At 38.7% G+C, this 23,201-nt stretch overlaps 1 protein-coding gene across 3 annotated transcripts; it reads right to left on the bottom strand.

Annotated features, from left to right (window-relative positions):
• Positions 1 to 5: 5 nt before the first annotated feature.
• On the bottom strand, positions 6 to 21,631 carry CRLF2 (cytokine receptor like factor 2). 3 transcript variants are annotated; one of them, XM_065074790.1, is made up of 10 exons: positions 21,449 to 21,631; positions 20,699 to 20,948; positions 18,508 to 18,688; positions 10,221 to 10,332; positions 9,289 to 9,461; positions 7,119 to 7,258; positions 6,243 to 6,405; positions 4,193 to 4,307; positions 2,991 to 3,075; positions 6 to 1,787 (listed from the first exon to the last, which is right to left on the bottom strand). In XM_065074790.1, exons 3-10 carry the CDS (start codon positions 18,581 to 18,583, stop codon positions 1,515 to 1,517), a joined length of 1,137 nt encoding a protein of 378 aa, XP_064930862.1. In that variant the 5' UTR covers positions 18,584 to 18,688; positions 20,699 to 20,948; positions 21,449 to 21,631; the 3' UTR covers positions 6 to 1,514. The 3 variants fall into 3 exon arrangements, with proteins under 3 accessions (XP_064930862.1, XP_005502613.1, XP_064930869.1); XM_005502556.3 differs by lacking the exon at positions 20,699 to 20,948; XM_065074797.1 differs by lacking the exons at positions 18,508 to 18,688; positions 20,699 to 20,948; positions 21,449 to 21,631 and adding an exon at positions 14,618 to 16,032.
• Positions 21,632 to 23,201: the final 1,570 nt, after the last annotated feature.

Below are 23,201 nucleotides of genomic sequence, written 5' to 3'. Positions count from 1 at the left end.
ATTGGCAAAACTTAGTCAACTGATAAAGTCTTTTAATGAGTGGTTGATATCCAGGTAAATAACAGGAGCTGTTTCAACATATAATCACAGTATAGTTACAAGACTTTAACCATATCATAGATGTTTTTAGCACTTAAACATTTTTACAAAATTTGCTGTCAAATAATATGTAACATAAGCAATACAGGGAAACTCACAGAATAGTCAAGATTTTTTTTAATGAGGTCTAATAGCACAATATATTGCATTTTAAATTTAAAATTAAACATTCTAGAAGATGGGATGTTTAGAAAATATTAGAAGACAGTTCGATAAAAAGAGTCTGGTATATGCAATATAACTAGAAAGTCTAATTTGGATCTACAGCTGCTGAGTGTGCTAACAAACAGTTTGAAATAAATGTGACTCAGTTAAATATAAATATTGAAATAAAAGAATCACAGAACAGTTCGAGTTGGAAGACACCTTCCAAGGCCATCTAGTCCAACCCCCCTGCACTGAGCAGGGACATCTTCAACTAGATCAGGTTGCTCAGAGCCCCGTCCAGCCTGGCCTGGAATGTCTCCAGGGATGGAGCATCTACCACCTCCCTGGGCAACCTGGGCCAGTGTTTCACCACCCTCAGTGTAAAACATTTCTTCCTCATGTCTTGCCTGAATCTCCCCTCCTTTAATTTGAAACCATTACCTCTTGTCCTATCGCAACAGTCTATATTTAAAAGACTGTCCTGATCAGACATATTGTTCAAAATGAACCTCAGCTTTCTAGAAGTTGCTTAGTCACACAAAGACTGTAAGACAGTGATGGACCTGACCTCAGAGAAGGCCCAAGAAGCCCTGCTGTTCTGGAGGAAGTCACCTACACAGCAGTAGTTGCAGAATAAAACATGACTCAGTGTTGCACATCCTCACTCTTCTGTTCTTTAACATGAGGCTTACTCTTTCTTTTGATGTGTTCCGTGTATCACAAAGTTTCACAATGGGAGAAACAGCTTACAAAAGCAAGCACTTCTAGGCACAGGGAGGCCTGCAAAGCAGCATCCCATCCCTGTGAAAATGAGCAGTATATGGTTTGATCTTTGTGAGACAAAATCCATTACCTGAAAAACCTCTATTTTACCTTTTCGTTTGGGAAGAATAACATCATAGCTTTCACTGGTCTACATACTCCAGAAGTGCAAGGACTGAGTCTCAGGTCTGAGAATATGTATTGTGGAGGAGCCTTTGTTCTCTCCTGTCCATGGCAGGAAAATGGGGTTCAGTTTAGTCTTAGAGGTAAACCCCAATAAGAACAACAAATCCTAACTCTGTAAATTTTCAGGTGTTTATTTCAAACACTGAGACTGCTCAAGTGGTCAGAAGTGCTTGGGAAAGAACAGACCTGAAACCAGATAAGACAGCCTGGTGTCTTTCTTGATGTGAGTCTGCTTATGACTACCTTTTCTATTCAGCCACTCCCGAAACTCATAATGGTCTTTTATGTAATTTCCTAACACCTTCTGCATTATGCAAGTTTTATAACATCACATACATGTCATCTTTCATTAAAATCTGGAGCCCAGCAAAAGAAGATGTAGTGTTGGATGTTGACATCAGGCAGGCAATCTGGGCTGCCTTGGGATCATTATTTTCAGCTGCTCTTGAGAACTTGAAGATTTTTTCTTGAGGCCCCTGTTTGTCGCTATTCTGCTCGTCTTCTTGCTGGCTTTCAGCCTCAATGATGCACTCTGTTTCTTCATATTCTAGCTTGGTTTGTACCACTGCATGATCAGTTTTGTCTATCCATTCCTAGGAAAATGAAAATGTTGATGTTGGCAGGAACTGAGATATCAATCAAAGGAAACTTGGCTGTACAGACAATTATTTTCTCTTAGTAATGTCATCTTTCCATTATAAGCCACAATGGAAAAGGTGAAAAGGCAGCAATATAGACAAACAGGATTTAAGATAGCAGGATGGAAGAAAGGCAAAATGACAGGAAAGCAGACAGGATTCCACAAATTCATACAAACTCCAACTTATTATCAAGACAACATTAAATACATCTTGATATTTAACCAGGGACTTTAGAAAACTTTAGATGTGTAAAATACCTAATGTTCCCTCCTTGATAGACTCATACATTCTTTGACCTAACCCCTGACTTAATTTAACTTGAGAATGAGTTTACATGGAGATATATGCAGTACAGCATTCATGTATTAAAGCTTCAGCATTAATTTGCATTTCTATATTTCTTCTTCAGTTTCAGTTTAAAGCTACCTTATATATAGAAAGTTTTCAGTTTGTCACTGAAAGTTTATTAATGCTGTTTGATACTGTCATTTGATTTGAAAATGTAAATATTTGACCTGTGTCCGCTCAAAGTAAAGTTAGTAGTAATTAACACAAAGGCAACCCAATTAATAAGGAAAAATACATCATATATGTGATGTCATGGACTCAAGAAGCAGTAAGAAAACAAAAGCAAAACCTGTGGTTGGTCATTTGACAACCTTTTCTTGCTTAAATATTTAGCAACCATACACCTCTGAGGCTAAGAGAGGACACTTCCTGCTGTGACTGATGTCTTCAAAGGCACAAGTGCCATCACCAGCTCAGCACTAAGTCTTATGGCATTTCAGAAACATAAAGGTTAAGATCAGGCTGAAGCAGGATCCCTGAGCTTGTGTGCAGGAATGGATATAAACACCACAATAGCGACTCACTGGATATTATGTCTCTGGACAGCCTTAAATCCTTCTCTGGTAATTTCTCTGTCTCTTTCTATAGTAAGTGTCTTTCCACGGCACCAAAGCAGCATTGTACTTAATGCATGTGGTGTGGTGTTTGATCTGTGGATGCTTTTGGGATGTTGCACAAGGGAAAGGGGTTTCTCTTAGGTCCGAGGGTGCTTGTGGTAATATCTGTGCAGAGCAAGTACCAGTTGCTACTTTCTTATCATTCTCAACACTGTAGAATTCACTGCCTTTCTGGGAGGGAAATGTTTACCTGGAAGTTTCCATTATGATCATTGAAGAGATCAACAAATACATATTTTGGATCTGGTATAGCAGGCATAACTGACTTTTGAAGCCTGCAAAGAGGAAAGAAAAATACAAATTGATGTGATGTTTTGTTATAGTGCTGTCATTCATTCAAAAATCTACTTTGGAACAGTTCTGTAGCCACAAATACATTTTACATGACAGTACTCTAGGTTCGATACCTTTTAAATATGTTCTGAAGCCAGCAAGCAGCTATAAAAGTATGATGACACCATCAGGCTAAGAGTGATTTTCCTGCTGAATTTTGAACCAACCCCTTCCTAATAAAATTTGGACTCTACAAATGTCCAGCTAGTCAGTAAGTGCCATTCTGCTCAGTGAAGAATTCAAAGCTTTACATTCCCTGGCCACATTCCCCTAGACAGGGAAGTTGGTGCAGCAACCAGCTCTATTGGCTGACAAACACAAATGTAAACTTGAAATGTAGAAATATAGGGAAAAAAACCCTCAAATTATGATCTAAAAGGCTATCAGAGTCCAATATACTTTCAGATCATTTTCTGAAATACTGCATTTCTGGCTTTTTTTTTTCTTTTTTTTCCTCTCCCAATGAAAAACTGGCCAAAAATTGGAGTCTTCATAGGTTTTGTTTGTGGTGTGTTTTTGTTTGTTTGGCCTTTTTGTTGTTGTTTCTTTTTGTGTGTGTGTGTATGTATTTGTTTTATTTTATTTTTTATTGTAGCTTTAAAACATGAACAGTCATTCAACTGCAAATATAAATATTGATATAATCTTACTAAAGTTGAATGCACTGAAGCTTACTTCAGTCTACTGCAAACAGACATTGAGTCTGATGAAAATTTTGCAAAATAATGTCAGTTCAGATTAAATAATCAAGATAATTGACTTCTTAGGATTTAAATAGATTTCTAAAAAGAAAGAATAAACTAAGTGGAAGAGACAGAATTTTATCCTGAACCATTGTATTTCATCAGAATTCTTCTGGTTTTGAAAGTTAAATGTTTTGATGTTTGGAAGCCCAGGATGCACTATTCCTCAAACAGTAATTAAGCTAATGACTTCTATATCTTCATGATAACTTCATTTATCAGATAAGAATTTTGAGTGCTAAAAGACTTGATCCTGAATTATAGTTCCATTTTCATTACATGATTATTTAGTAGTAACCAATAAAATTATATTTACCTCTGCCATTTACACAGAAGAATCAAGAGGATAAGTATCATTAGAAGTACTGGCAGCAAACAACTTAAAACAATTACTGTGTTTGACTGAGATTTTATATCATCATCACATGAATCTAGGAATAATCATAAAAAAGCATGTGAAGAAAATATATTTTGCTTTAGCAGTAAATATTCCTAATCATACTAGAACACTGAGTTTTCTTTTAAAACAAACAAACAGACAAAAACAAAAAAAGTTTCTAAGAATAAATAGAACAAGTTCAATTGTTCAATTGAAACCAAATAGGAAAACCATCTTTACTCAACATTACAACAAAAGAAAAATTTATTTACCTAAATTGACCTGTTACAGGACAAAGGAACAGGCTTATAGGCAGGGAACAGAGGTGTTTTAAATTAATTTCTTCTCATCTTCATCACATTGCATTGACAGTGACACAGCAACTTTGTGCTAAAGTCTATGTTACATGCAACTACTTACAATCACCAGAACTGCAAGTGCCATTTAACATGTAGCCTTAATGTCCTGTTTCCCAAGACAAAACAAACAAATCTCCTCCATCCTAGCAAACAAAATAATGATTAGCCAAAAGTGTTGATACCCTGAAAGTAATTAGTGGCAGGATATCATCTAAGTGACAAGCAAATAAACCTAATGTATTTGTGCTCTTTTCAGCATTCTCAGTGTTTTTCCTCCAGCTTTTGTGATGCCACCTCAAAGCTGCACCTCCACCTACTGAACTTGTGCTCTCCACATAAACACTATGAAAAATAAATTGATTATTCATTCATACAGGAGCAAGTACCTGGCTTGTCCACCCTCCCACTTTGTTGAGCTTGCCAGAAAGCCACAAGAAAAATCATGATCCCTGTGTAAGGTATTCAGAGTCAGTGAAATTTCTCGAGCACAACTTTGTTCATGGCTTCCTCTGGTGTTAAATTTGAAGGCAATAATAACTCGTTAAAGTCCTGAAGTGAAGTACTTGCCCCAGTGAAGGGGCTGTGCCTCACCCAGGGGCACCCAGAGCAACTGAAACATTAGTCTATTTTTTCTTGCTTTCCATCCTTGCAGTTACCTGCTGGCAGCCTCTAGTCAAATGGTTCAGGTGGGGCTGTTATGGACACCTCTCAGAGGAGCACAGGGAGACATTGTGCTCTGTGTTTTCTTAAGGGCATCTGCCAGCCACACCTGAGGATCATAATTGGCATGGTGGAGGAGACTTCTCTGGAGGTCAGTGTTGTGACATACCTATGTGCCAGGATTTCATCCCACCTTTCTGCAAACAAATTTCCTTCAGGTAAGCTAGTAGACTATTACATTTTAGAGAACTCAGATCTGGGTACACTGGGCATCTGGGTGTCTCATAGATCTGATAAAGCCTAATAGGTGGCGTTTGGTGCTTAGCTGACACAATACAAATGTTCTGGGATGATATACAGTCTTTTTTTACTACAATAAATCTGTTTTTTCATTTTGATTACAGTAGAAATACTTTTAGCAATAAAGTTGATCAGTCACACTCAGTTAAATCTATCTGTCTGATGTGTAAACAGTGCTGATGCTAATTTTGCTTCCATGTCATGTCTTATACCTCATTCTCTCTGTTTTGATCAGTCAAGCACATACAAGCATCAGACTGCTATGACCTCTGGTCCTGTAGTTCAGCTGGACATACTTTCAAAATAAACTGTCTTCAAAAACAGGGCTTTGAGGTTTTTCTTAGGTTTGATGTCCACATATGATGTCCACACACACACACTATTTTTCACATTGTTGTCATTGGTGGACCCTATACACTCTTGTAACACAAATAATATAGACACCTAACTTTTCTGATTATGGCATAAATTGATAGTGTTGTGGGACATCAGGAACAAAGTGGAAAGGAGTCAAACATGGGCAATTATACACTACATGAACTTTCTTTTATAACAGAAGATGGAGCACAACAGTGCAACATTAATTTGCTGCGTGTTCCCAGCTTCTTTTGCAGTCACCCCTTCCACATTTGTACTTAGACAATATATGAACGTAGCACAGCTGTTACCTAATAATGTGCCATTCATCCATAATGTTTCTGCTTCCCAGTCACTGCTGTAATGTACTACGTTGCAGTATGGTACTAGTCTCTTCAGTCTGACCCGTAAAGAATAGCATTTCCTCTGATCAAAGCCTTGTTCTCCAACACTGCAACATTTAGAAGTTCTGGACTGAGAAGGAAGGCATATCATCATTAATTCTGTTGTTCAAGGCAGTGCTTTAGAATACTACACTCGTTCATGGTCACAACTAGAACAAGGGGTAGGCCAACCCAAAACCTCAGAACTTCTTTTTAACTTCTCTAAGATTTGAGGAGTTCTGTTTCTTGACTAAATATTCACTATTCATATTCATTCCTCATTGTCTGATACTGATTTGAAAGTCATAGCAATCATTACATAGTGCCCTATGTTACTGTTGCTTATTTACAATATGCAAATACACTTTGATCCACAAAAATATTATATTTCAGAATGAATGAATGCTTAAGAATGAAATAATATTTAGAAATACTTAACAGATAACTTCAGTAAAAACAAAAATCCTGTGTCGTCTCATTCTATTTAAAGTTTTTTTTCTTTATTTTTCTTTCTCATTTTAACTTTGCTTTTTACTTTCGTCTTCCAAAACTCTTCTGTTCTGAATGTATGATCTCTCCCCTAGACTGTCCTCAGCTCTTTGGGTGGAAACTAGATATAACTCAAAAACTAAGTGATTTCTAGCATGGCAGGGATCCAGGATCCTAAATTCTCTTTTCTGCTACCAGTTACATTTGAAAATATGTTATGGGAGACCAGTTTGAAAACAGCTCTATTTTACATTCTATGCAGACGCTACTCCTAACCTCTCCCAATATTCATTAAAAATGTCATGTCCAACTCACTTGCCAGTCTTTGTCATACTTGCTTTTGTATTGAAGCTCAAGTCTCAAGCACTTCACAGCTCTCTCTGGTTTATTACAGCTTACAGTAACAGTGTCCTCCTTCCAGAAGAAAGTCACATTTTCTGGTTGATTTGGCTTTACTAAGAAGAAAAGAAACAAATAATTCTATAGTCTGTTAAAAATAAGTACTTTACAGTTAAAATTATTGACACTCCTTCCTTGTCTTGATGTTTCTCTGAGTAGTATGTGAAGAAGGTGGACTTTCCTCATGGAGGATGCACTTTTGTAGCTGACCTCCCTATTAAACATCAAAACAGAGCTTGATACCATGGTACTGCTCACCATCTGAGGTGCCACATTCAAATGTAGATACTATTTCAGGTCAGGAACCTGTTGCAAGTACGTAAGTAAGAAGTCCATTCTCCTCATATTCCCTGAACCAAGGGAAAGAGGCTTCTTCATTGGGAAGGGACTAACAAATTCAGTACCATAAAACCTACAAGACACACTTGTGCAGCTGCTGGAATATGCTGGGGTATCTGCAAAAAGCACTGGGTACCCACCTGTGCACACCTGAATCTACCCCTCACTGTTTTCATATGATTCAAAGAACATGCAATGGTTTGATCTATGTAGCTGGTCAATCTTCAGCAGTCGGAAATAAAGGGGTGAGAAGAATGCTACCTGCTTTCTCAATCCTTCTAGTTGCCTTTTTGTATTATGAAAATTCTGCCTTCCTAATTCAAAGACTTAAGTCTGAGCCTTGATATTTGTGCTTTATTACCTAACCCTTTTGAAATTCATTTTACTATCAGTGAATGTTTAATAGGTAAAATTCAAGGACCAGGCTGCAGTTTTCCATAATTTACCAGATATTGGTAAAATTACAAGACATAAAAGTATTCTCAGAGTTAGATATCTTGAGGGGTTTTTGTTTAACCTCATTTGCTAAAATTATTAATGTCAATAATGCATTTGGAATATATTTTCCAGATAATTCTGCATTGTATATTTTATGCATTATTTTTATAAGAAAAAACATTCCTCTATTTAAATCCTGTAACTATGTGCAATTCCAGAAGATTTTGATAGATTAATCTCACACTAGATGTGAAATATGTATTTGGGGATAGAATGGATTTAATAAAAACAGGAACATGATCTCTCTACTAGTAGGAGGATGTCTCTTTTACACTGCCAGATTGTACGAGAGCCTCTCAGTTAATTTCTATTGGCATCTGATCATGGTTTCACGACAGTTTCTTTGTTAAGAAGTAGCTTGCTGCCTCACATCCCATGGAAAATGGCACAAGAATGGAAGGTTGAAAATGTGAGAAAAATCACACAGACAGGACTGACAAGAAACTACCAACTTTTGTTCATTTTCCTGATATGAATACTGAGCAAGCCTACACTAGACTAAGCACACCCATATATTTTAACATCGTCATTCTAATTTTGATACTGGTTTGGAACAAATCTGACTGTCCTATGTAATCCCACTTAGCTGCAGCTGCACACAGGCCTGTGTAATTACAGGTGATGACAGGGATGAAAACCATAATGAAGTAACTGTAGTTTGGTTTTGGCGTTGTGTACACATACACAGGCACGTTGCAAGAAGAGCCAGAGGCCATGAATGCACTGCAAAGAGCAAGTTTTATTTTAGTTACCTCTCTATTGGGGAATATCTGAAGTGGCACCTAATCTCCCAGGCAGAGGTGACACCAGCAGGGACGCAGGCGCTGGTCAGTTCAGCCCTTTTAAAAAGATCACTGGGCCTGCTGAGCTCACCTGTATTTCAAGGCTTCAAGCAGGTGCAGCCTCCCGCTCTTTCTCACAACAAAGCAGGAATCTCATAGTGATAAGGTGCCTAGAATTTCTCACAAGCCTGTGTTATCTAACACAGAGGTTCTACTCATCAAGCACACAAGGTCAGTAAAACAATTAGTGTGATGTATGTGCTTTTTCTACAGACAGGTGCAAGTCACTTGAGGGTATTTACATTTAACTAATCTCCTTGCCAAATCCTCTGCTACATTCCCATACAGGCACACACAGAGGTAATATTTTATACACCAGTATGACTGATTTATTTTCAAACTAAGGACAACTAGAGAATCAGTGAAGACACTAGTACTACCAAGTAGTTGTGATTTTACATACTCACTATAAAAGTCAGATTTTAATCTTTTAGAAAAAATCTCTTCACTTCCATTGTTGTTCCTGATAGAGATGGCAAGAGTGGGTCCTTCTGTCTTAAAAAGACATCCAGAATTATAACCTTGATCCAATAAATAGGTTGGACATGGCTTCCAAACTTTGTGAGTGCCTTCATCAAATCTATAAATGAAATAATATTGGTTAATGCAAAGGCCTTACCAGTTAACACAAGTTAATTCCTTCTTGTTACTGTTCCTTCTTTTTTATATCTTTTTTTTTTTTCTTCTTCTTTTCAAATGCTCCTACCAAAGGGAAGTCTGTATATGGAACTTCTTGAAGCACCATATTTCATAGTGGTGTGAGGGAATTCATTACCCAAACCTCACCAACTCTTCAGCCCTGTGTTTTGCTGCAGTCTGAAATTATTGTTTCCTTCATGTTGTTGGTGTTGTTGTTTTCTAACAAGAGAATGTTTTATTCAAACATGTTTTCACGAATCTGTTTCCAAGATGGTATTGCTAAAAGTTCTTTCATGTACATCGTGCAGAAAGAACAGGGAAGATCAAGCTCTGTGACTGTCTTTAACCAAAACATTAAATTTCTATTAGTCATTAATGACATCTGTTAACAAGGAAAATATACACATAGATGTGGAAAAAAACACTTCCAATAGTGTAATTAGCATTAATATTTAGCATAAAGACAAAAGAGGGTCAAATGTTTCACATAATGTCTCTTCTGACTGGCTATTCAGCAGGCTTCCTGATTTGTACATTCCCGTAGCAGGTTGTGAATATAAACAGGTTTCATGCTGGATGATGGAAAAATATTAAAAGCATTTTCAGGCGCAGTTCACAAAAGACTCAAACGGACTTAGATATTTGAGTCTCTCAAAGTAAATCCTTTAAGAAAAGGAGAACAGGCACTGTCAGTACTTACGTGTAAGAAAACGACACATTCTCACTGGGAAATAATTCTCTTGCTGCCCATGTGATCTGCATCTTCTCATTATTGAAATTGATTATTGTGGTGTTTATGGCATCTTTCCAACCTGCCCAGGACATTGACAGAGAATATGATTTCAGCAGTGTGTATGAAAAGGACCCCTTTTGGCATTGGTAGGCAATCAGTATTTCAAAGATACGTATGCAATACGCTCAGGTGATCATAAAATAAGGAGAATATCTAAAATGCAAGAAAATGAAGTAAAATAAACTAGAGAGGCTGAAACTAGAATTTCAAAACAGAAATAAACACCCCATGGTCCCTGGGCCACAAGATATAGACATTGCCCGGCGCGGTGGCGTGCACCTGTTGTCCCAGCTGTGCAGGGAGGCAGAGTCTGTCGGATCTCTTGAGTCCAGGGTTCGAGTCCCGCAGAGTGGCGCTGAGACTGCCGGAGGTGTATTCGGTGTTGAAACCCCGGAGGGGTGGGGCCGGGGGCACCGGTGTAGTGATTTTGTGATTCTGTGACTGGTTCATGTGCATGCAATGTATAGGGCCTGTAATTTGAGGGCAGTTTTCACCCAAAATACCTGCTAAAGTTTTCCTGGTATGGAAAACTATTTGGGAACCCATAGATCCTGTGTGTAAACTGGCAAATGTTTACTCTGATAAACAGGGGACTAACATCACAGGTCAATACTGGGTCAAAATCCATAGGAACTCAGAGCACATCAACACAAGTAGGTGTACTGCATATTAGATATATATGGTTCTGTTCAGTTCCACCTTACACACAAGCAAGACCATTTAATGTCCTCTGACTGCATGCAGATATTATTTCCTCTCCTGATCTTCTCATTTTATAGCTCTTGCTAGGGACACAAATATTTTAATTTGTGTTCGTCAGGATTCTGCACTCAGCCACTGAAGATAACTCTGACATTGAAAAATTGAGAAATTAAGAAGGCAGAAGGAAATCCAGTCTATATCAAGGAGAAGGATGAATTTTTTATTTTGCATCCTATAAGATGTGAAATTATATTTACATGAATGAAAAAAGAGGAAGAAAATGTATCTTGAATATCAGCAAGAAACCACTTAAGGGTAAAATTTGCAGACTGCTCTCTCCAGACATGATGTGTCTACCACTAAAAGCTTTTGCTGGAATATTCCTGCCCATCAGGAGAATAGGGGGATTGTTGCCTAAATAATATGCCACTCTGGGCTTCTGATGTGGTTTACAGTGGAAAAACATTGCTTATGAGTGTTTTATCACATACAGTGATCCTAAAAGTTCATGGGAATCAGGCCTAATTGTCCTCAAGGTTGTTGTCTTTTTCTCAGTAAACAACACTAACAATCTGAGAAAGGCATGTGGAAACACATGGGTTCAAATAACCATGTTGCTTGTTTTCACAGCTATATCTCTGTGTCTAGGCATTTCATGACTTCTGTAATTAGACTAAGTCAAAACATTATTGTACAGGTGTAACTGTGTTTTTTTGTCAAAATAATTCAAGACACAGTTAGGGCAGAAATCCAAGAGACACTGGGTAGATGTCACTGTAGGTCCTTGCTACGTGATTCATGGAGTTCTGGTAAAGATTCTGCTCTTACTGAAGAGAAGGACTTGAAACAAAGTTCTCCATCTCTTAACTAATGCCTGCAGTCTTGTTCTGTGTTGTTTTCTCAAAACTGAAAGTCTCATGTGTTTTTCTGAGGAACAGAGAAATCAAAACTATAACACACTGAAGAAAAACGGAACTTCAAAACTTCAAAAGCTATCACAAAAAGGAATTTGTCCAGCCAGTTCTACCTTTCTTACATAAGACTACCTAGCCCCTTGTTTCCTAAATCGTCAAGCACTTTTTAAGTCCCCTCAGCAAGTCTAAAAGATTATCTTGTCTTTAACTAAAGTCAGTAAGAAATATAATGGCAAAGTGACTAACACTGGATTCTTGGTCAGTAATTGCACTAACACATTTTGATTTTTACAGACTAAATACTAGCATGGTTGTGCTGTGTAGCATATAGTGTTATGCTTAGTGTAACTGAAATCCATATGACTACTTGGACTTAGACTTTCTATAAAGATAGTCAAACATATTTTAATGCATATTTGCATGTATAATTACATGTTCTTCATCTTTAAATAAAATTATTGTTATAGAAAAGAATATAAACACTGGTGAATGGAGAATACTGTACTGTCATGAGATAATTTTTATGATGTAGAATGCATCCTTTCAGTTCTCTTTAGAAGCAACAAAATATGTAGTTTCCACTTTTCGATATTTAGTCTGATTGCAGATATTTTCACTTTGAGAAAGAGTTGCTAATGTACATGCTTCAATTATGAAAATAAAAGCAGGAAGTGTACTTGCTTTCTTAATCATGCATTTTCAATGTTAACTAATTTCAAAAGTGATTTACCTTGCTGTTTCCATCTGACATGAGCTACAAACACACGTCTTCTTGAGCTTTACAAAAAGATTTCAAATAGCCTGTGTGCTAAGCAGGGAGGCATGCAGTCTCACAAGGAACAAAGAGTCCAAGAGTCCTATCTCAGGCCTAGCCAACTAGTCCAGGTTGTTCCAGGACCCTCACCAGAGGAAGGGTGCCGGCTCAAAATGCTCCCTTGGACTTGGGCACCTGGGCAGCCCCAATGAAATCCACAGCAGCGATTTTTCCATTATTTGGAGGGTGGGTGAAGCACCCAGCATTTCTCCCATTGCTGTCTGGCTGTATCACAGAACTGTAAAGCAAAGAAGTGAAAAGTAGGTACTTGCGGATGTCAAACAACTGCTAAAAATTTGGGGGGATCTTGCTGAATTTGCCGTGAAAATTAATTCAATTGCTCTGAAGTGTTCAGTCAATTTGGTCACAAGGGTTGTACAGGTACAAAGAAAAGTGAGAAAGAGAAAAAAGGGACCTTGTAATTAAAATAGGTAACACCACTGAAAGAAGAGAAGAAAGGAGAGGAAAATCTTATTTTGAATATTTCCAAGAGGAAAATACTGCAATGTTATCAGTTTTATCCCTGTAAGTTAAGAGTGGTAAAATAATATTGTATTACTTGGTCTTTCTGAATGAATTTTCTCTTACTGGGCAGTGTAAAGAAATCTTTTTTTATTATTTTTGGGGGGAAATTGGTAGAACTAACAGACGTAGCACTGGTTCATTAATTGTGAGAAAGCACAGAATTTGCTCATGTAAATTTTTTGTATACACCTGAGAAAAACTGTGACACTAATATTTGGATTGCATTTGCCTCTCAAATAAGTGATGTGTGCTTGGGAAGCCCCTCGAACTTGTGACTATGAATGCCACAGACTCACAGAATCCAGAATGTTAGGGACAACCCTGACACTGCCAGCAGAGAAATTAAAACAAATATTTTGGTAAAGTGGTAACCTACTCTTGCCTTTCCATGCAGGTCCACTCTTGAAAACCTTTTTCAGGGTGCCACATTTTCCCTCAATTCCAATGCAAAAAGAACACCATCATCAAAGCCCTGAATCCCTTAAAGTTCCTTTGACCTCTTCAAACTCACAGTGGATTGGTTCTAGAGATGGATAATAAGGAAACTAGAGTCACCACACAGCATTTCCACACACTAAGGAGTGGTCCCTATGTAAAACCTGAGGGTCTGATCTGACTGACCTGTTAGAACACAACAAAAATCACCAGTTCATTCTGAGCTTTGTACAACATTCATTATTCTCTATTTTTCAGTTATGATAGATGTATACTACTTATTAGAGGTTGCAATTCAGAGATGCACACTAGCTTTTGGGTTTGGCAACGCATATTTTTTTTTGTATGACATAAAAGGATATCAGTTTGGCTCTAGTCTTGCAGTGATTTATTTATGGATTTTGCATGCTCTGAGTAGTCCACTCAACTTCAACAGGATTACTCAGAGCACATCAACTTAAAACCACATATAAATCTTTCTAGGATCAGAACCTTTTTCTGCAAGAAATTGAAACTCTGGGATTTTAACGTTTAAATATAAACTCTGGTAATCACAGTTATTTATGGACTAAAATTGAAGGTAATACACTATTAAATACTTTAAAACTAAATAGAAACATTTAATAGAAAAGAAACAGAAATTGTAATAAACTATCTGGTGATATATATGCGTTCTTTCCTCTGCTCTAGTTTTTAAGAACTTGATGTAGTTTAACCCAAGCTAGCAATATAACCACAATATCCACTCACTCACTTCCCCCACTGCTCCTTCCCCCATAAGGGGGAGAGAATTATCAGGGAAGGGTGAAACTTGCGGATTGAGATACACACCATTTAATAAAATAACAAAATATTACTAATCTATTACTATTAATAATATATAAATTAGAAATAGAATATAAAATAAAAAATACTCAATAAAATTCCTCATTGACTCCATCCGCACTGAGCAGCCAGTCCCAAGCAGCAGCACCTGGTCTCAACAACTGATCCCAGAGAGAGAAGAGAGAAAAAGACAGAGAGGCACAGAGGCTTCTGCAAAACAGCAGGATGGCAAAAGGCCAAACTAAAGAAACTCCTGAACAGAACTCTCCCAAAACAGAGCAGAAGCAGAACAGGTCTGTGTCCTGCTCTGTCCTGGCTCTGACCCCAGCCAAAAGATCTCGACTCTCCTCATATATGAAGCGTGATGCTAATGGAATAGCTAAATGGAATTCTAATTCATCAGTCTGGATGCCCAGCAAAGTCTGCTCATCCATGACCCCATTCCTGGCTGCCTCACACCTGTGGAAAGAGATCTCAGAAAGACCTTGGCTCCCAGACAACAACAATTAAAAACTTTAAATCTGTCCCTATGTGTTATCTTCTTGTTCTCGAACTAAATCCAAACAATGATTGTCCTAGCTGCAAAAAAGAAAGATTTCTAACTGCATGAAGAAAATTAATTCATTTTCAGTCATAGCAGCACAGAACTTCGTAAGAAATCAGTCTTAACATAATTAATGAGCTAGACAGGTCAGTAAAGGCTTTACCAAACTTCTATTATTAAAAACTGCATTTCTAGAGCTCTAGTCAGGGTTATTTTCTACTCTGCTTTCTAATTTCATGAGTTTTCTAGCCTTTTTGAATGTGCTATGAATTTTGTTTTGTGTAAGTGTTCAGGCAACATTTGCATGCATATTTTCAAATTATAGCACATATATGTTGCATAATACACATTTCAACATTAGGAGATGCATAGCTTAAGTAAGATTCTTAAAACTTGGATTAAAATAACATCAAATCATCTGATGACGACTTTGCCTTTAAATGTGTTTAGTTTCCTCTTTTTCTTTTTTTTTTTTTTTTTTTTTTTGGACCTATACACCTGTATTTCTGGAGGCAGAATCATTCATATCTTTTGTTAATGGAAAGAGATAGGGAGAAAGAGAATAGAGGGGACCATTTATCTCCCTTTTTTGTGATGGAATTTTTATGAATTCACTTCTATCCTCATGGATCGTTCTCAGCTAACGTGCCAGCTCTTCCACAGTAATTGTAATTATTTAAAGCATTCTTCTATTAATGATCCTAGAAGCACACAATAGACCAAAGTAACACATTTATCATTATTCTTTGTATCATCATAATGGGTAGATTGAAAGGTCAAAAGTATAATATTATGACTAGGCAGTCCCTAAAAACTAAAGGCTAAAGAGAGATCTTCTTGTCAGGATGGCCTGCTGGTCAAGCTAGTTATGGAGGATGCTGCACTGCTGTAGGACACATACCAGTGGCCTACAGTATAAGCTGGATGCAGCAGGATGACCATGAGCCAGCACTGTGCCCTTGTGGCCAAGAGGGTCAATGGCATCCTGGGGTGTATTAGAAAGGGGGTGGTTAGTAGGTCGAGAGAGGTTCTCCTTCCCCTCTACTCTGCCCTGGTGAGACCTGGAATATTGTGTCCAGTTCTGGGCTCCTCAGTTCAAGAAGGACAGGGAACTGCTGGAGAGAGTCCAGCACAGCACAACAAGGATGATTAAGGGAGTGGAGCATCTCCCTTATGAGGAAACTCTGAGGAAGCTGGGTCTCTTTAGCCTGGAGAAGAGGAGACTGAGGGGTGACCTTATTAATGTTTATAAATATACAAAGGGTGAATGTCACGAGGATGGAGCCAGACTCTTCTCAGTGACAAAGAATGGTAGAACAAGGGGTAATGGGTTTAAACTGGAACATAAGAGGTTCCACTTAAACTTGAGAAGAAACTTCTTCTCAGTGAGGGTAACGGAGCACTGGAACAGGCTGCCCAGGGGGGTTGTGGAGTCTCCTACTCTGGAGACATTCAAAATCCGCCTGGACACATTCCTGTGTAGCCTCATCTAGGTGTTCCTGCTCCGGCAGGGGGATTGGACTAGATGATCTTTCAAGGTCCCTTCCAATCCCTAGCATTCTATGATTCTATGATTCTAAGCTTCATAGAGAATTATCCAAGTCTACCTCTTTGGTAAAAACAGACAGGGACTAGAAGGGCTCCACACAAGACTTTAACATCACAGGCAACTGCAGGGCACCTAGAGGTTCTCAGGTCAGAGAAGCGTGGAAAATACCACTGCTGTGTGTGGATAAAGTGTTTTTGCAGGGGAAAATAAAGAAATTTCCTTGAGCAACAAATTAAGCAGACACAACCATGAGCAAGATTATGAGCAATCACATTCCACCTCCAAGTGACTTTTCAAAGTTCATTACTGAGAAAAAATACTATTGAAGGGGAATATTGCAAAAAAAAAGGCTAAATGTCATGGAACAGATAAAAAAAAAAAAAAAGACAAAAAGAAGAGGCAGAATGTCATTCTGCAAAGATAACAGAATGGAACATGCATGTACTGGAACAGTTGCAACCTCATTGAAACATAACAAAGAAGAAAAAGCACTTTTGATTTCCTGACACTGATGAAACCTGATAATTAACCACATGTTGAACTTCCACATTGTAGCATATACTATAGAAAATACTGGAGAGCAAGACCCAGATTTGAGTCTACAGTTTTTAGTTACTCTTAATACTACTAATCTATGAGAACAGTTTCATTTCATCAATAGAAACACATGTAGATGAAAGTGCAACTCCTTGTGCACAAGATTGCTAAATTGAACGTACAGTACAGAGACTTGATAGAAAACTTCTTTTCAAGAAAAGGAACAGGACAGCAAGAGAGACTTTTTAATTGACGTTTTGAGTCAAGGCGTAGTCCTTGTAGTCTAATTCTTATAACCCATCAAACTGAGTGTTGTTTGTTTTGTTTTGTTTTGTTTTCAGAATATCACCAGCCATTGCTAGGCATCACCACATTGTGCGTCAAATAAGCACCACAATCATAATTCTCAACTTCAGTTTCACAAAATCATGCCATCAGTGTAGCATAGCTATATATGTTTACCCCACTCAGGGCAAGGAAGGGTCATGTCCCCTCACAGAAGAGCCAGTGATTCACAGAAGAAACTAGCAATGGAGAATCTGGTGTTGCTGCATTGCTGAAAATGGTACTTACCATACACACAACAGAACAGAGAGCTGATCTATAGGTTGATAAGAAGAGGACATAATTTTAAAGTATTTCTTTCTCCTTATAAAATTAATGACAGGGAGCTTGTGATAAATTAACAAGAGGAAAGATTAGATTGTTGGTCTATGTGTTAGGCTTTATCTTTGATTTCTCTAAGAATCCATTTATCTTTGGCAAGCTACAAATAACGGCTCTGCAGACAAACATTTGACATAGAGATGTTCTTATATTTAGGTAGTCAAATAACCAGGCTTCCAGGTCTTTAGTAGTTCTTCTCTTTAATAGTATTTTTATCTTGATGCCTTCTCAGGCAGAATACATTGCTAGATATTTTCCCATCATATTCATTCTTCCAGACTACTAAACACTGAGGTCTTACCTAGAATTGTTTTTTTCATCCTTGTTCAACGTGAAGACTAGTCTTTTTGGATGCCTTCTGCTCTGTTAGAAACTACACCTTAGACAGTAAGTAGTCTTGCTTAAAAAAAATGAGTATTTCTCTCCTTAATAGTAGACAGAAGTTTACCAAGTTTTGCCTTGATTTTTAAATAGAAAACATTCATAGAAATCTCTTATCATCATCATTTTTTTTTTAAATTTTAATAAGCAACTTTCATCTCTGCTGGATATCAATTTCCGTTTGATTGATGCTTTTCACCAAAAAAGTACTGAATATTGTAACACATGAGGTAAAGTATGCACAGAAATGTTCTAATTAATATATCAATTTCTTAAATAAGTATTTGTGCGTTTGAACTTACCAGGAGACTGTGACTGAGAAGCCACCAGGTTGCCCAGTGTGAAGATCATTAAACATGCTTGGGAGGTGAGGCTCATTGTTGGAATGACACAACAGACTGTGAAGAGATGAGTAATCGTAATCTCCGGATTTTACTATTTAATCACTTCATACCAGACGCTGGAGACAACTGGAGGAAGTGACTACAGGAAATGAAAAATTGACATATCTCTAATTATAAACAAATCAGAAGATCAGGACTTCACAATGCCTACATTCTTCCTACTTTATAAAACAAAAATAATTATTTTCTCAGAATAGAAGTATGTCTCCTGTCAGCACTTTGCTTTATCTTTTCAAAGCTGTACCAGAGGTGACTGTAGCCCTGATCCAAGTAAGGAACAGGTGTCTGTGCATAGCTGTGATCATATCACATGGATGAATACACTAACGTCAAAGTGTCCAGTGACCTGAAGGTACGAGAGGTACAGTCTGCTTACAAATCAGGAGCTGTTCCTGCTGGTAGATGCTTATATGGGCATTCCACATGCCTGGTGCACCTCAGCTGGCTTAAATGTCTTCTTTCCCCATATCAGAGGCAGAAATCATGAGCCCTTTTGTGACAGAGAGACCTGAGCTACCAGGAGTAGGGGGGTAATTACACAAGGGGTGGCACTAGGATTAGTTTCCTCCTGTGTTACCTGGACACATATATACTGCTATAACTTTTAAATATATCCATATACCTAACATTCCATGTATCTATACTATACCTACACCTTATATAACAATATACTTAAAATTATACATAGAAACTGGGAAAAAGAGGAGTGCTTTGCCTGAGATAAACATATTTTAGAAACTGCAGAACTTAAACTCTTATAGTAATCACAATTACCACATCTAAAGAAACCTATTGTCTGTAGATCTGCAGTAAACTGGGCTTTAGCTACTTCCACACAGTAGCGCAGCAAGCAGAGGTGGTTAAGCCTTGGGACGAAGCAGTTGGTGCTAAGGACCCAAGAGCCAGACAGTGTGCGTGGTGACAGGGGGAAGTCTTCCCTAGACTAGTACCAGTCCAGCCCTGTGGGGTAAATGCCTGTTAGCAGTCAGAGACTGCTAGATGCCCTCTTGGAGCTCAGCTTCTGGTCTGTGTTCACCTAAGAGGAACCTGGTGCTCCACTGTGTGAACAAAAACATGAGTATGATTTAGAGATTCAAGTCACAAGCCTGGTCCTAATCTGGACAGAAAAGTCAGTGTGGCCCCAGCCTGCTGCCCTTCTCCAGCAAGAGCCCAGGAAGACAGTGCTGAGGAACCAAGTGCTGTCTTCCCTGGGCTTGCCAGCTGCTCCCTTCACATCCTGATAAAGGTTTACTGTTCACTTTTCTAGGAATATGTGAAACAGGCAAATACACCAATCTACTTCAAATCTACTCTGTCTCCTCATTAAGCATCACACAAAATAAGCTAGTCCATGAAATCAACAGGTAAAAATAGAAACGATAGTCCTCAATTCCTATGTTTCTTAGCTGGTCTCAAGCTTTTTCTCTGCTTGCATCAAAAAAAGTACAAGAGCCTTCTCATGCAGGGGCATGCTTGGGCAGACGAATGACTCGGTCATGTTGCATGCAAAGTGGCCTGGGCACACAGACCATTTGGCTTTTTGGAGACCTCGTCCCCTAAACTCCTTGTTGCCTCAAGTTTCTAAAGTAGGGAGAATGGAAATTTGTCTGCTGCATGTGGTACTAAATAGAGAGCTGGATTGTGACTCGGAATACACCGAGAAGTTCTGCCATGATTTCTGTTTAGGCTTATTTTCATTTGTTTCAGAGACTTCCCTAACATGTTCACTGCACTTTTTAGCACAACGGTACTGCTTGTCAAATGAGACCCTAATCAGCTTTGTCATATCATCAAAGTTTTCAGTCAGGTGATGTGGTACCAGTTTTGATCTGGCTATTCCTTTTCTTGGGTTGGTTGCTTTCACTGATTTATCCATTGTATGTCCCAAGAAGACCTATTCAAATCCCAGTGACTCTTGGAAATCCCTGCACAACTGCTTGACACACATACAGTATTCTGTTAAATGTCTAGTCCCCGCTTTGTTCAAGTGCCTCCGGGCAGGCATTAATTCCTGGAACTAACATAACAAGCAACACAGAACTCAAATACTAAACTAGGTGATAGTTAATGGAAAGCTGAAATCACTCACGGTTTCCATAGTCAACATTGCAGAAGCCAGTGATTGCAGAAGCCAGTGTGATAAAAAAATGAAGGCAGAGAGCCAAAACTCTCTGGTTCCTGGGGACAGGGCAACTGCCGCATGTCTTCATTTGAGATAAAACCGCATTTTCTTTGCAGTGTCTTGTCTTCACTGGAGTGTGATGGAGACAAGTTTGGCCCTATCTGATTTTCATACAGGTAAAATGCACCAAACCACCGTTCTCCTAAGATGGTTCATTCTATGAAGGAAAAGAATGTGGGGAGACAACATGCAAATAGAAGGTATCTAAAATATCTTCTGGCTTGTAATTATTATGATTTTGAATCACTACATCTAAAATAAGGCCTAAATCTCAAGTGGACAACAGCATATTTTCACTGACTATTTCCTCCTAACAGGTATTTTTGTACCTCAAGTAATTGTCACTACCACCAGTCTCTGCTTCCTTTAAACACACTGAAGGTGTCTTGAAGGCAAACAAAATTACTCCTTTTAATCCTTTTGAAACAAAACCTAGGGCTGAGGTGCTGCAGAATAAAAACCAATGACCGGGTCATACAAACTGCTTGCCTAAAGCTGATGCACTGTCAAGAGATTTTTTGCTGCTGCTGAGAGAAACATCAGATTCAGCACTTGAGGGACATCAGGACTGGGCACCTTCCACCTCCCCCCATGCAGACAGACACTGGCCCAACCACCTGCCTCAGATTCTGCTTTCTGGATGCCAGACCTGATTACCTGGTTTGATTTTTTCAAGCATGGGTGATCCCAGTCCATGAACTGAAGAGCCATCCATGAGCCACGGGATCTGTTCTCCTCCAGGTCTTCTCTGTCTGCCTGCAGGAGAGTAACTGATTAACTTGCCCACATCCTCAGGTCATCGTTCCCATGAGGACAAGGACAGAGCATTGTCACAGTGTGGGCCCTCTTCAGGGCTCACACACAGTGCAATGTTGGCATGTTTGGCCTGAGAAAACAAGATTAATCCTAATATTGAAACTTCACGCAGGAACAGGGAAAGCAAAGAGTGAGACTAAGTTGAAAATTAACACCGAGGGCTTGTGATTTTGACTGCAAGTAGAGACAGTTGTTAACAGGATACCCAGAGAATGAAGACGATGTAAGTGAAGCAAGTAAATCAAAAGAAGTCCTTTTGACTTCATTTTGCACTTTGGATTAAACCACACAAACAGGCCTTGGCCCTCTGCCAACACCTCTACCCATGACAGCAGCTCTCAGAGGTGTCTTCTCTTGTCAGCTACAACCTTCAGCATGCTTACTGACTTTCACCAGTTTCCTTCCTCTCTTTTTATTCCCCTTCCTATTATTTCACCAGTGGTGTAAAACAGGTCTTTGATCATCTCATAGTTCAGCAAAGCAAATTGACTCAGTTTACTTCTTCCTTCATCTAGAACCCAAACAAACAATAGCCTTTGAGTGACTTCCATCCAATGTTGCTTACCAATGGCCTTAGTAACAGACTCTAGAATAAGCCCTGTAAAATAGCAGAGATTATCTCTTTTTTGCTAATGATTTTTAACATTAACAAGAAGTTATTTCATTGTCCTTCAAGTGGGTGGGATAAAGGGAACAAGGACCCGTTTATAGAAAATGAGTCCCATCACTCCATGATAAAACAGCTTTGTCATCTTGAACCAGTGCAGCCTATTTTTCTGACCAGAGAACTTGATTCCTTTTAGTAATATACTTCCAGTGTGTGTGTGAAGACCTCTACTGTACTTTTTGGGCCCATCTTCTACCCATGGGCAAAGATGATTAATTCTCAAGGGTCCCTGGAATTCTTAATATTCATGCTCTTGTGCAATAACTTTAAAAAGTGCCACTTGTTGGTCTTTCCTCGTATCACCATGGACAGGAAAGCAATGGAGGGAAGAAAACAAGCAAAGATGACAAGTGGTCTACACGGATGAGCAAGGAACACCTATCTGAAATCAGACCTGAAAAGGAAGTGTACAAGAGGTGGAAGCAGAAACATATGACCTAACAGTATAAAGCTGCTTTTTGATCTTGCAGGATAGGATTATAAAAGTCAAGGCCAACATGGAGTTGAGTCTGTTAAAGTATGTGAAAGGCAAGAAGAACTGATCTACAAGCACATAAATAGTAAAAGAAAGCCTAAGGAAATCTTAGTGATGTTGTGCAACCTGCCCCAGGCATACCTGCTTGAGCAGGGGTGTTGGACTAGTCCAGGGGTGTCAAACTCATTTTCACCAGGGGCCACATCAGCCTCGATGGTGCCTTCAAAGGGCTGAATGTAATTTTAGGATTGTATAAATGTAACTACTCCTACTAGATGATTTTGGTGGCAGAGCTATGGGGGGAAGCAGAAAGGCTAATGAGCATCAGGGAGTCTGAGAGAGAGAGAGGCTGGTGGGACCATGCTCTGCGCTCCCTGAGACAGAGACAGGAACAACCACCAGAAAAAACACAGGGTCGAGGGGATACTGTATCCTCCCCCTACCAGGCTGAA

Source organism: Columba livia, chromosome 1, assembly GCF_036013475.1.
Source record: "Columba livia isolate bColLiv1 breed racing homer chromosome 1, bColLiv1.pat.W.v2, whole genome shotgun sequence".
Taxonomy (NCBI): domain Eukaryota; kingdom Metazoa; phylum Chordata; class Aves; order Columbiformes; family Columbidae; genus Columba; species Columba livia.
The sequence above is the reverse complement of the archived record's forward strand: the minus strand, read 5'-3'. Positions and strand labels throughout refer to the sequence as shown.

Bases quoted from the DNA above. Each gene is read 5' to 3' on its own strand.
- CRLF2 (XM_065074790.1), bottom strand. From the start codon at position 18,583: ATGAGCCTCACCTCCCAAGCATGTTTAATGATCTTCACACTGGGCAAC. The intron at 10,333-18,507 runs GTAAGTTCAAAC...TGTCCTGGGCAG, and splicing joins TTCTCAGTCACAGTCTCCTG to GTTGGAAAGATGCCATAAAC. The intron at 6,406-7,118 runs GTGAGTTGGACA...CTTCCTTCTCAG, and splicing joins AGTATGACAAAGACTGGCAA to TCCAGAACTTCTAAATGTTG.